The sequence below is a fragment of the Phoenix dactylifera genome, chromosome 8, assembly GCF_051530095.1.
Source record: "Phoenix dactylifera cultivar Ajwa chromosome 8, Ajwa_hap1_PhDact_Kaust_v1.1, whole genome shotgun sequence".
Taxonomy (NCBI): Eukaryota; Viridiplantae; Streptophyta; class Magnoliopsida; order Arecales; family Arecaceae; genus Phoenix; species Phoenix dactylifera.
Window position 1 is genome coordinate 3,225,197 of NC_143197.1, and position 12,166 is coordinate 3,237,362.

The 12,166-nt window shown below is 40.9% G+C and overlaps 2 protein-coding genes across 5 annotated transcripts; both read right to left on the minus strand.

Moving 5' to 3' along the window:
• Positions 1 to 58: 58 nt before the first annotated feature.
• LOC103709513 (uncharacterized) lies at positions 59 to 6,750 on the minus strand. 4 transcript variants are annotated; one of them, XM_089924686.1, is made up of 4 exons: positions 6,612 to 6,750; positions 6,462 to 6,506; positions 599 to 5,540; positions 59 to 514 (listed from the first exon to the last, which is right to left on the minus strand). In XM_089924686.1, the coding sequence occupies exons 3-4, from the start codon at positions 1,452 to 1,454 to the stop codon at positions 150 to 152; spliced, it is 1,221 nt and encodes a 406-aa protein (XP_089780812.1). In that variant the 5' UTR covers positions 1,455 to 5,540; positions 6,462 to 6,506; positions 6,612 to 6,750; the 3' UTR covers positions 59 to 149. The 4 variants fall into 4 exon arrangements, with proteins under 4 accessions (XP_089780812.1, XP_089780811.1, XP_089780810.1 ...); XM_089924685.1 differs by having other exon boundaries at positions 599 to 6,506; XM_089924684.1 differs by having other exon boundaries at positions 6,462 to 6,741.
• A 1,040-nt stretch (positions 6,751 to 7,790) lies between these two features.
• LOC103709505 (omega-3 fatty acid desaturase, chloroplastic) lies at positions 7,791 to 10,929 on the minus strand. Its single transcript, XM_008794899.6, has 8 exons — positions 9,996 to 10,929; positions 9,807 to 9,896; positions 9,615 to 9,681; positions 9,423 to 9,515; positions 9,150 to 9,335; positions 8,967 to 9,047; positions 8,348 to 8,485; positions 7,791 to 8,252 (listed from the first exon to the last, which is right to left on the minus strand). Exons 1-8 carry the CDS (start codon positions 10,511 to 10,513, stop codon positions 8,061 to 8,063), a joined length of 1,365 nt encoding a protein of 454 aa, XP_008793121.4. The 5' UTR covers positions 10,514 to 10,929; the 3' UTR covers positions 7,791 to 8,060.
• Between the last annotated feature and the right edge of the window lie 1,237 nt (positions 10,930 to 12,166).

Consider the following 12,166-nt stretch of genomic DNA (forward strand, 5'->3'; position numbering starts at 1 on the left):
TCGAAAAAAAAAAAAAACTCAGTCCATTTTTTGACTAATAAATGATGACTGGAGATGGTGACTTTAACTATGAACTTTTCTGCATTAGTTCACATATTCATTGGAGAAATTTGCAGGGGAACAGGAAGTTTCAAGTTTCATGTACAATTTCACAATGCAATGCAGTTAAGAAATTCACATACCACCTCACAGAGAAGCAGATCAAATATCTCTAGCCCAAGATCAGCTGCAATATCCCCAACACCTTCTGAACTCCACATTTCTTTCGAAATCCATGGAGAATTCTTCAGATCCTCCTCTCCTAGCCTGCGCATGTTTCCCCAAACGTCCGAAAAATCTGGACAGGGTGCTTCTGGCTTCCTTGATCTCTTGCTTTCCTTATCAAGTGACCTCACTCCTCCATCCTTGGAGAATCTAACAAGGCCAATGCTTGGAGATAAGCAGCAGCTGACATCCTCAAAGTTTGATGATAGTTTCCTTCTTGAACTCTGCTCTGCTGTTTGCTTCTCTTCTTCTGCATCATATAGAGATGCGGATCACAATTAGCAAAAAATACAACATTTCAGAAACTAGTGTCAGTATACTACATAGCCATTACCTGAAGATGGGGAATTGTTATTGATGCGGCAGTCATCATCGGCGCATGCGAGATCCAAAACCGAAACGGGGCTGGAATTTTGGGAGCTGCATTCCGATTCCACTTTCTCTCGAGCATTTTCTAGCTTCTTTTTTGCAATGCTGGAGCTGCGCAACATTTTTGGCATTTCTGCGTGCTTTGTGGGCTTGATCAAATCCTCTGCTTTGGTACCTCGACAGCCTTTCCTACGAGCATTCTTCTTTGAAGAATGGACTGCGGAGTCCTCAACTTCATCATGCCTTCTCCGAGGCACATTCTTCTTGCGACGGTGCTGATGCTCGTCTCTCTTCTTTTTCTTCTTCTTTTCTTCAACACACGTGATTTCTCTCTTCCTCTCCTTCATCTCTCGAAAGCGCGTCCCATGTCTCATTCCACTCGATCCCATCGTCTCTCCCTCATCATCGGGCGCGAAGCTCAGAAGCAGGAAGTCCTCATTCTCCTGCCTCAAGTACGTCGGTACTTCTCGGAAAGACAGTGATGTCCTGACCGGGGGACATCGGCTTCTCTCGGAGAGAAACCCAGGCCATGTCTCGAGCGAGTTCGTGGACCGGCTTCTCCCGATCGACTCGGAAGCAGCACACGGGCACACGGGCATAGACTCTAGCCCCATGAGGCGCGCCACAATGCCAGGAGTGCGCGTTGCCTTCTTCTCAGCCTTCCTCCACTCCTGGCCAAGAGCAGCATCAACCTCATCGGCCTCCTCTCCATCTCCGTAACTGCGGAGACTCCCGCAAAGAAAGCGGTGCAGAATTCCCGACAGACAGCCTTCTGCAGCAGCATTCGAGCGAGAGTCGAAAGAGGGGGAAGAGAGCTTCATGAGGAGAGGAAATTGAAGGAGGGGAACAGGAATAATGATGGGAGCGTGGAATTTAACGTCGCTTGTTGACTGCCAGAGAGTGAGAATTTGAACCGGGAGAGGAGGGAAGCCAAGGGAGCATTAGAGAGGGTGGCATGCGAGTTGGTGGAAAGGCTAAAAGAAGGTGAATGCGTTGGGGCGGGCTCTGTATTTGAACGGGAGGGGAAGCTGGTGCTGGTTTCAAAAGATGTCGAGGTATGGGTCCCATCGCTCCTCCTTTCGCTCTCCCATTTTATCTACCATTCTTCCGGTCTAGCGCTTCACATTTGGTTTGGGGGATGAAAGAAAGAAAGAAAGAAAGAAGGGTGGAGTTGGTGTCAGAGATTGGAAGAGGTTTACGACCAAAACAGCGGCAAATCCGGTCCTCGCACCAGCCGATGTTTCTGACTTGGTTTTGGCGGATGCAGTCGACATGCATGGGTGGGGCCTCCAATTTGTTTGCGGATTGTGGTGGTACGGTCAGAGCACCGACTCGAGGGTTGAATGATCGACCATGCACCCACGGGAGCCTCGTTTTCTAATTGGCTGATGTCACCGAAACTAATGGGGTATTTGGTTTTGGTGGCAGGAGATTGTTTTTTTTTTTTTTTTGTTTAGGAAGTAAGTGGGACATGTTAATCTTGCATTGGAGATGATATTTTACTTTAATGGATAGGGATGCAGAGCCATGGTCTCTTTTGTTCCACTTGGATGAATGAATGTGGAGAACTTTTTTAGCTGATAGGGATGTCTTGATACATCCTTTGGAAAAAGCTGCCACCCACACGCTAGATGCGAATTAGGATACAACTCTGTTTTGGCGAAAGGTTTCTTGAGTGCGAGCCAGACGGACCCGCTAGGAAAAGAATCATGATGTAATTTGTACAATGTTGAGGTGGTTTTCAATCTAAGAAATCTGTGATGATGTTGCTTTGTCCTTAATAGTAAAAAATTGTGAAAAAGGAAAACTTCTATTTATCAACTAAGGTTAAATATTTGCTGATTCCAATAGGATAATGGGATTTTTTTCTTTTTTAATGTAAGGGAGGTGGAAAAATTATGGGGCAGAGAAAAAAAAATCCTCAAAAGTTATATTACAGGCTTACAGTACGGTCGATGAAACAAAACAGAGAAAGAGAGAGAGGGAGAGAGAGTAAAAAAATAGACATCTTAGAAATTAGCAATTTCTAAAAACCCCAGGGGATATTTCTAATCTTCGCCCAAAATCTTATAATTTCCAAAAGAAGATTCTGACTGCATAATGAAGACTAATCGGTGAAGATGCAAAATTTTTCTGATGCTATGGTCGCAACAAATAAATGCTTGTTGAGAAAAATTGTAGAATTTCATTCGTCCAATAGATCCTCACGATAGCCGTGAGTAGCACAAGAAGAACTGGTTGAACCTTTCTTTAAAACTTCCTCTAAATCCGGTCTAAACATGGATACTCCGTACTAGTCCCTCCCAATTGGTCCCAATCGCCGTACATCACTGAAGCAAGTTGTAAATCTTGGAACTCCTTACCAAGTGAATGTCCATCACTCAACTGAAGATGAAGATTTCCTATGAATAGGCTAGTTAATTGGCATCCACAGCCGTTTATTGTTTATCATTTGTAGGAATCTTGATGTAAGCTGTATTTGTTGATCTAAATAAATATGTTTAATTTATATATAACTGGATCTTGCTATAGATAATGAGTGTCTTGCGTATAAGAAACATATGATCGGCTGTAGCGGAGAAGCGATAATCCTGAGGAGCGGAATCAAACTCCTGAACGTTCATATTATAATAGCAATGTGGATAACCAATCTTTTGTTTCCCATAATTTCATAGTTTCATCAAACTCTCCTTTTTTTAAAAAAAAAATTTGAAAACAATTGTTGCATGTAATTCTAAGGTAGGTATTATAGATCTCAGACGCAGAAACTCTCCCATCTCTTCTAGAGCATTCAGTATATCTCAAATCTTAACTTATACAAAATCAAAAATATCCCAAAGCATATTTATGTATATATATATATATATATACACATATATAAATGAGGAGAACATATTCTTATGGCGTAAAAGCACACGGGGCACATAACAGAAGGCCAGTGGGATCATAGCAAGCCATCATTGATCTAACTTTATGACTGCCCGGCCGACATTCCCCATCTAAAAAGTGGCCTGACCAAGATTCTCTTGATTGATTAGATGCATCTTTGTGCGATTAATCCACCACCCCGGAATAAAAATTCGAGCACTCCACCCGATGTTCAGTGGATTCTGCACTCTGGCGAACATTCTGAGACCCGATCACAAGCATCATCCAGTTTTTTAGGGGCGTTTGAAGCAAAGGAAAATTTTAGCTAAATTTAGAAATTTAGTTCCAATTTTTTTTTTTTTTTCCATTATCCAAAAAAATATTAGTTTTTCAAGCAGTAAAAGTTTTCTCTATCAAAAAAGAAGTTATTGCTTACACTGCCTGCGCCAGTATAGCCGTGAACGCAGCCAATGACCATTGTTGATTTCTATAGACCCCATTCATCAAACATATATCTTGATGTAGTATCTATAATCGGCTGCATGGAGTATAGACAATAACTTCTCCTAACTAAAACATGCGGCATTGCTTCAAGTGCTTGTTCAATGTGCTAATTTGGGCCTATGCCTCCTCCTTTTGTAAAGGGCCAACTTGTCAGAAGAACCAGTTTTAGCTCACTCCTTATGAACGTATAGCTGTATAGCATCATTGGATTGCACGAATTACCATTTTATTCACACACATATAGCGAGAGAGAGAGAGAGAGAGAGTCCAAAGTGCCAATGGACCTTTTTATTCCGTCTTTGTGCACATATATGAGGCCTGGGCTTAGTCTGTTTCTAATTGTAGGGCTGGATAAAGTTCCAATTGGGCCTCCTTCATTGTTACAAGCTTAAGCCCTTTGTTTCTTGAAACTATGCAGGGCTTTTCTTTGCATATATGAGAGCCGCACTTGTTTTGTTGGCCTAGGTCTAGTGGATAAGCAAGAGGATGTGGATGATGTTATGTGGCACTTGGGAGAAACAGTCAAGTGAGCTTGCATGTCTTCTCTCCTACATATATGCAGCTTTTATTTAAATTGAGTCCTATATATTTCTCAAGAGCATCTAGATTTTCTTAGAGAAAATTGAGGAGTTCTAATACTATTGGTGGATTCACTTCTTGTATGGCACATTTTATGCCTTTTCATGGCATTATGGGCGTTACTCTGGGTGGTTTGGTCTTGATACATCTGTTTGTGAGCCAGAAAAGGTTCATATTACCATTTAGGTTTAGCAAATCCTTCCAACAATCTAACTTGATTTCGGCCTTAGAGACACGGATGTCTTCTCGCAGGCATCATGTAAAGCGCCAACCAGTTGTTCGAAGAATTCATTCAGAAATCTCCATGAAGAATCATGGAAAGTAGTAAGTTATTCACTGCCCCATACCTGTCATCAAGCCATTAATATTGTCATCCATATCAACTGATCTACTTGAGACCATTATGAATCATAATCAAATGTGTATAGCAATAGAAATGGAAGGATGAGTCTGCAGGACTTGAAGCATGGATGTTCATGACCTGCCAGAAACATTCCTCAGATACAGCAAATGGAGATCTATCCACAGACTTCTACCATAATAAACGGCCAGTTGTTTTCAGAGAATTCTCAAGAAGCAATAACTTATATATCATCACATCATTAAATGCTACTGCTAAGATACTATTACACTCAAAGACCCTCTCATCGGACCAGCCTTCGCTGCCTCATCCCAACATAGTAAAGCATCTTTTCTTCTCTGCCAGACAGTCTATCTAGTCCCAGTTTCACAACCACAGCCTAACAAGTCATCTTTTTGAAGTATTTTATATAATTTTCTCAATATTTTTCTACAAGTTCTGCTTCTACTAAATCCTTTACAGCTCCAAAAATCTCCCATTTTTATTCATTTGAATTCCAAAACCTTCATACCGACAGAACCAAGATGGATGTCCATCAACATGAGGAGCCAACTTCTTAATACCAAGTTTATGAGCTTCAGCTAGAGGAAAACCCCTGCAGTAGAAATAGTCGAATTGTTCCATTTTTTTTAATAGCAAAGCAAACTGCATGTTAATTTCAGGTTTAAATATTCATGATTTCAGGTCTAAATTTGTCATAATACAACAGGTCTAAATTTGTCCTTCATGTCTATAATTTCTTGCATAAACTATGGAACAAACTTTAGCCTTTAGGATATCATCTCTTCCCCAAGCAATAATGCTACAACTCAAGTTTCTTTAGAAAAATAAAAATGTCTTTCAGTATCGTAGTCATGAGTTGACTGTATGCAACTTGAGAATCTTATCTAGGCATCTATGTTCTTGCGCATAGCTCATTAGAAGCGAAGTGGCTTAGTCTCTCTCCTTTTTTTAATTTTTTTAATATTGTTTGAAAAGATTATTTAAAATGGCCTATAAGATCATTGATGCCTCTATGTTCTCATGCCGGCGATTTCTTAGAATGACTTGTCCTCAGTATTTGTAAAGGTTGATGATTCATGAGGCCTCAGGCTAAGGATTGGATTTATTATAGCAACCTTTCACTATAATATGACTACTTTTAGCAACACATGCAACAATAATGCAATGGATCAATATCATTTATCCTTGGGTAGGTTCTGAGCATGCTCACTGCGCCAATAACAAATGAATAGGAGAAGATGATTGTGCCATGGCATCGCAGAAAATTTGTGATCTAAACCAAATGCTAAAACATTATTGAACCAATCTCAGAAGAAATCCTTATGTCACAGGGCTAGTCACCTGAATTTTCTTCATATACAAAGGCCTTACCATCCAAGTGCTCGGCTGTTAACCCAAATAGTGATTACTTTGACCATTAACTTTCTTTCATGAGGGATCTTCTCCCCTTTAAATAGATTCCAGGTGGTTAACACCTCCCATTTCAATCAAGAAGAAGAAGAAGAAAAAAAACCTTTTGTTTCATGAGGGTTGTCTGCTGCTGTTTTCCTTGCCGCAACTTTTGCTCAAAACATAAAAAAATTCAGTTCAATAAAATTGCCATTGGATTTGAGATGGATTGCACGTGTATGCTTGATGATTGGAGAGCAAGAACAAGTGTTACCCAGGTGGAGAAGCAATGCTCGGATTTATATTCCAACTGGAGAGGCTTCTCATCATCCTTTTAGTCTGCTACTTCGACGTCAAATCATACTTAAGATGGGAAAGAACAAGAAGTTTGCATCAAATTAATCACGAATCTCCATTATTATATATATATATATATATATATATATATATATATATATATATATATATATATATATATATATGAATTATGGACGTCTGCTTCAGAACTCATAAAGTATGGGCTGGCTGTGATCCCCATTGAAAGAAATAAATAATGGAGTCTCTGAGACCGACCTATCAGCTGTCCCGATCATACTCCATGATGTTTTATTTTCTGATCTTGTTGAATCTATCATCCATCCATCATGCACTCATAATTCATTTAACAAATCGTGTATTTCTATTTTTGCGAAGTTTCTTCTGTCAGCAAAACAAGCTGTAGTAAACCAAGGGTGTCCAGATTCTAAGTTTTTTTCCTGTAATTTTCCCCTCCCATTCATACTATCCTCCTAGTCAATATAGTTTCTGCTAATATACAAAAGACTTCGAGTTCTCCTGAATTTATAGTAAATGAATTATGCTGCCTAACTTCATTTCCATCAGATCCAACTCTCAAAGTAGGAATTGGCCCGAAATTTCAAATATAATGAAACAAAGATTGCTATAAAGCTCAATAAAGCTTTATAGCAAGGAGAGCAAGGAGACTTTCCCACCTTTGTTGGTCCATCAAATCAAACACAAGATGAAATGAACCAGTGCAGCAGACTAAGAAAGCATGCATTTCTGACCACTCAATAAATTGAGAAGGTATGCCACATAAGCAACAGCTCCCACCACCCACTCACTCAGTGACATTTCCTGGCGTGCGCACTGGAACAAAGGGAGATGAGAGAAGGACACCCCTTGCTTTCACCAAGAGCACCATTGAAATAGCCCCCGCCATATGGAAAACGAGTCCCTCTGTCCCATGACAGAGATGGGTGGAATCCATGCTCTTTCGGTCAAGATAGATGGCAAGTGGTGTAGAATTCCTCCGTACAATCAAAAATCTCATCTTCTTTTCATTTTCGCCAATCATATGCACGCTAGACATGGAAATTAAGGGCGCAAGAAACAGTTACCAGCAGTCAGACAGTATTCTTTTTTCCACCTTTTTCTCTTTGATTACTTGAGATTTTCACCTAAAACAATTATAGCTTCGCTATGCTGAGATGATACTCCCGAGCAGCTTAATACATACAAAAATTCATGTTTGATTACATATCATAACAAATTCATTTGAGGACAAGTTTCATGTCAATCTGCAATCTCCTCCCTTCTAGCTGGAAGAGAAAAGAATGGATACTAGGGCCCTAAAAAGGCGTGTGCAAAAATTCTGGTTGAGGAAAGCTGATGATTGGAACAGTTGTGAATCTGAAATTTTCAGATGCATGTGAACTAAGTTTCAATCTGAGTTCTTCTGTGAAAAACTATTCATTTGACTATCATTCTGATAGTACACGACATCTCCAGTATCCCCAACGTAGCGATTGTCTCTCAAGCTCTTCGCAAGGACACCAAATAGGTGAAATGGAAAAGGACCAGATTTCTCAGGTTCCCTGTAGTACTTTCCAAGCACCGGCCTCGCTGCCTCAGTCTGATACATCAATGCATGGTTTATGAGTATTAAAGGTTTCTCATTCATCTTTCTGAAGAATGCTGAAGAAAAGCTAAAAAGCCAGTGATACTTACAGCTTCTACTAAATGGTAATGTGGTATCTGTGGGAAGAGGTGATGTATCACATGAGTCCCAATATCATGGTGGATGTTATTGATCCATCCATAATCCCGATCTAATGTTGTCAGCCCTCCGCGCAGATAACTCCACGCCTAGAGGAGAAGAAAAGCACATTCATTACCTCATAAACACATGCACAAGCAAGAATGAAGAAGCCATGCACAAATTTCACCTGCAAACTACTGTCATAACTTTAGCAGCCTAACTTGTCTTCTGCATATGCTAGGATTTGAAACTAATTTACTCTCTCTTCTATTCTGAGCAAACAGCGCAAAAAAGACTATATGCATAACAAGACAGTGATCTTATAGCTAGTGGTTGCATTAATCTTTTTGGAACAAATTGACAGAAATAAGCATGAAGAAGGCCCCCCAAAAAAAATTAGAAAAAAAAGATTTGCCATTTCCATTGAAAGTTTTTTAGAAAACGATTTCCCGATATACTACACGATGAATCCTTAACTTTAAGATGCACATAAATTAAGCTCCTAAATATAATTGTGGCTTTTCTAAATGGTTGGAGATTGATAGATGCACACTAGAAAAAAAGACGTATATATATACGATTTTATACCTTTCCGCGATACCAAGGAAGTTTCTCATCATGCCCATGATGATGCAAGTATGTCACAAAATCCAACCACATGACAAATATCTGCATTCCGAACCACAATTAATCATAACAAAATTCACAACAAAAAAATCCATGAATGCTCTCATTAACGGTAAACATAATTAAAAGAATTAATAGACCTACCCAGTAGGGAATTCCATACAGCTTTATCATTGGAACAAGGCCAAATTTCCATGTTAATCCTGCAAGCGCCACCAGCATTGCTGACCAGCACGCCGTCGACGTTATCACATCCTTCCTCTCATTTGGAAGAAATAGATCGCTACCCGGATGGAAGTGTGAACCTTTCTTCCCTGGACTCCTTGTCCACTGTTAATCAACATACAGATCAAAAATTTAGGTATATTGGGATCCTCAGAGTCCATAATTGATCCCAATTGAAGTGTGGGTGCTCACCAGGTACAAGGGGTATGCAAGCATTGGGAAAGGCAATGTGAAACGCAAAATCCGAGTTGCAGAATCCAGGCTTCTATATAACTTCTCTGGTATCTGCAAGAAATCCGAAATGACAAGAACCAATCATAAATCAAAGTGCTTGACGAAAAACAAGAATCAACCCGAAAGACAAAGTAGTAGCAAGAGACTAACAGGATGCCACGACTCGTCATTCTCGACGTGCCCATGGTTCTGGTGATGAGTCCTGTGACTAATCCTCCTGCGGATTTCAGCAGAGTTACCCCGGTACCAATTAGACATCCAAACATCACAGAGACAACAATTCTTCTACTTCCTTGAATCTAATTAGCTACTATAGCTCAGATTGGGAACAGGGGGACATACCAGCCATGGTAAGGCACGAGAATGGAGGAATGGAGCAAATGCCCAACCACGCTGTTCAGCTTCGGATTGCTTGAAAAGCTTCCATGCCCACTGCCAAAGATTCAATTTTTATAAGAATACAGACAAAAATTGGCTTAAGCCCAATGGGAAATAGACGAAAAAACCAATCTTGATGGCGGAAATCCATACCAATCGTGGCCGAGAACGAAGAGAGCCCAGAACATGGTGCCCTGAGCCGCCCAGTAGAGCGGCCACACCATCCAGTTGTTGAGGTAGGCGGCGGCGGCCGCGAGCCCGAACACGGCGACCACATCTCGGACGACGTAACTCATAGATTTCCATGAATCCTTCACCCAGCAGTGCTTGGGGATGGCGGCCCGGATCTCCGCCAGCCCAAACGGCGGCGGCATCCCCGGGTCGAACTCCGGCTCCTCTCCCTCACACCCATTCACCCGTTTCCCGCTAACCTCCCCTCCTTCCCTCTCCTCCTCCACCGTCGCCACCCTCAGCGGCGCGCTCACCCTCAGCGCCCAGTCCCGTTGGGGCGCCCGGCCTCCGAGGCAGATCTGGCGGCGGAAATCCATGCCGCGCACGGCCGGACAGGGTAGGCTCCTCCGCGGCGGCTGGAGCCTGGATTTGGGCCGGGAGAAATACGCCGGCAGCGGTCTTATACCACAGCATTCAGATAGAACCGAACTCGCCATCATAGAAACTAAACAAAAAGCCCTCCTCTCCCCCTTCCCCTGCCTTTTTCTTCACGGAGTTTGAGAAAGTTTTGGTACAAGGTTTTTGAGAGGCAAAGGAGAAGGCTTGGAGGAGAAGAGATGAGCCTCTAGAGGCTGGTCGTCCTTCTCTTCGGAGAGCCTCTCGTCTGCCTCTCTCTTTCTCTCTCTCTCTCTCTCTCTCTCTCCTCCCCCCCTCTTTCGATGCCAAGTTGCAGGGCAGGAGGGGCGTGCTTGGTTCAGAGGATTTATGGTGAGATTGGTTCGGCATTTGACGGCGTCGGCGCGCGTGAAACGGCTGACGTTTTGACCCAAACGAGTCGCACGAACGCGGAGAGTTTGGTGGTGGTGACTCGGTACAAATTAGGCCCAGAAAAGGGTAAAAATTTATCTCATCTGCCGTATCAGGGTGGCATTGTACTCACATGAGTATTGATCCCAGTAAAAAAAACCCATGGGTCCAAGAAAGTACGCAGAAACTCTCTGTTTCCCGTGACGTGCGATTTTGGGTCGGTCTCCGGGGGTCGGAGGCGATCGTTGACTGGTATGGTTTGAGATATTTTTTTTGTGTTGAAGAGGTGATTCACGTGGAACATTTCAGAGCGCGGATCAACTCTCTCTTTCCTGAAAGTGCGACAACGCACCCAAAAAAAAAAAAAAAAAAAAAATCTAATTTAAAAAATATTTGTTATATTTAGCCATGATATTTCACAATTCGCACATATGATTGATATATATATATATATATATATATATATATATATATATATATATATATATATATATATATATATATATATATATATATATATATATATATATATATATATATATATATATATATATATATGTCCTATCCTTGATTTTGTGGCTGAGATGGAGCTAGCAGCGCACACGTGATATTTTTTATTCATTGCCCTTTAATTTGTTAACATCATAGACTATTATCCAAGACATTGACAGAAAACTATCGCATGCATTGAAGGCATGTGCGAGTTATATGTTCATTTTTTTCTTGTATTTTTAGTTGGAGCATGACCTTCTATTTTGAATGTTAAAATATGCTATTCATCGAAGCTTATTTATATATAAAAGATCATAGAATTCAATGCTGGATGTTGATCAGTAAAATTGTTAGCATGTTTATTATGAAAAAGTTAGACAAATAGACATTGGCTATGATTCTTGGTTAAAAATTGCAAATTAGAACTAGGTTAGCGAACTGGAGTATATCATACATATTACATTTTCGAGCTTCACATGCGAGATTTCAGAGCATGATAGATTGTTGCCATCGCAAGCCCTAGTCAAAGGTTTCGCTAATTAAATTTTCTACTAGACCCATAGGTTGAAAACATCAAGCCGGATGGTCATCTAAAAAGATTGTGGAGTGTCAAATTAATTGATGTTGGGTCGTGGGAATCCTTGACTCAGATCAAAGGTTGCAAAAGCAAAGATTTTAATTGAATTGTCTTTATGTGTCTTTATAGCCGACACAGAAATTGAGCTTGGTTTAGATATTATCTATCTATAGAGAAAGATTAGGCATGTACCACGTGAACAAGAGCACTTTTGGGGGGCCCTTTTTTTTTTCAATGCGAGGATCTATTCCGTACAGGTTAGCTGAAGAAAAACAAA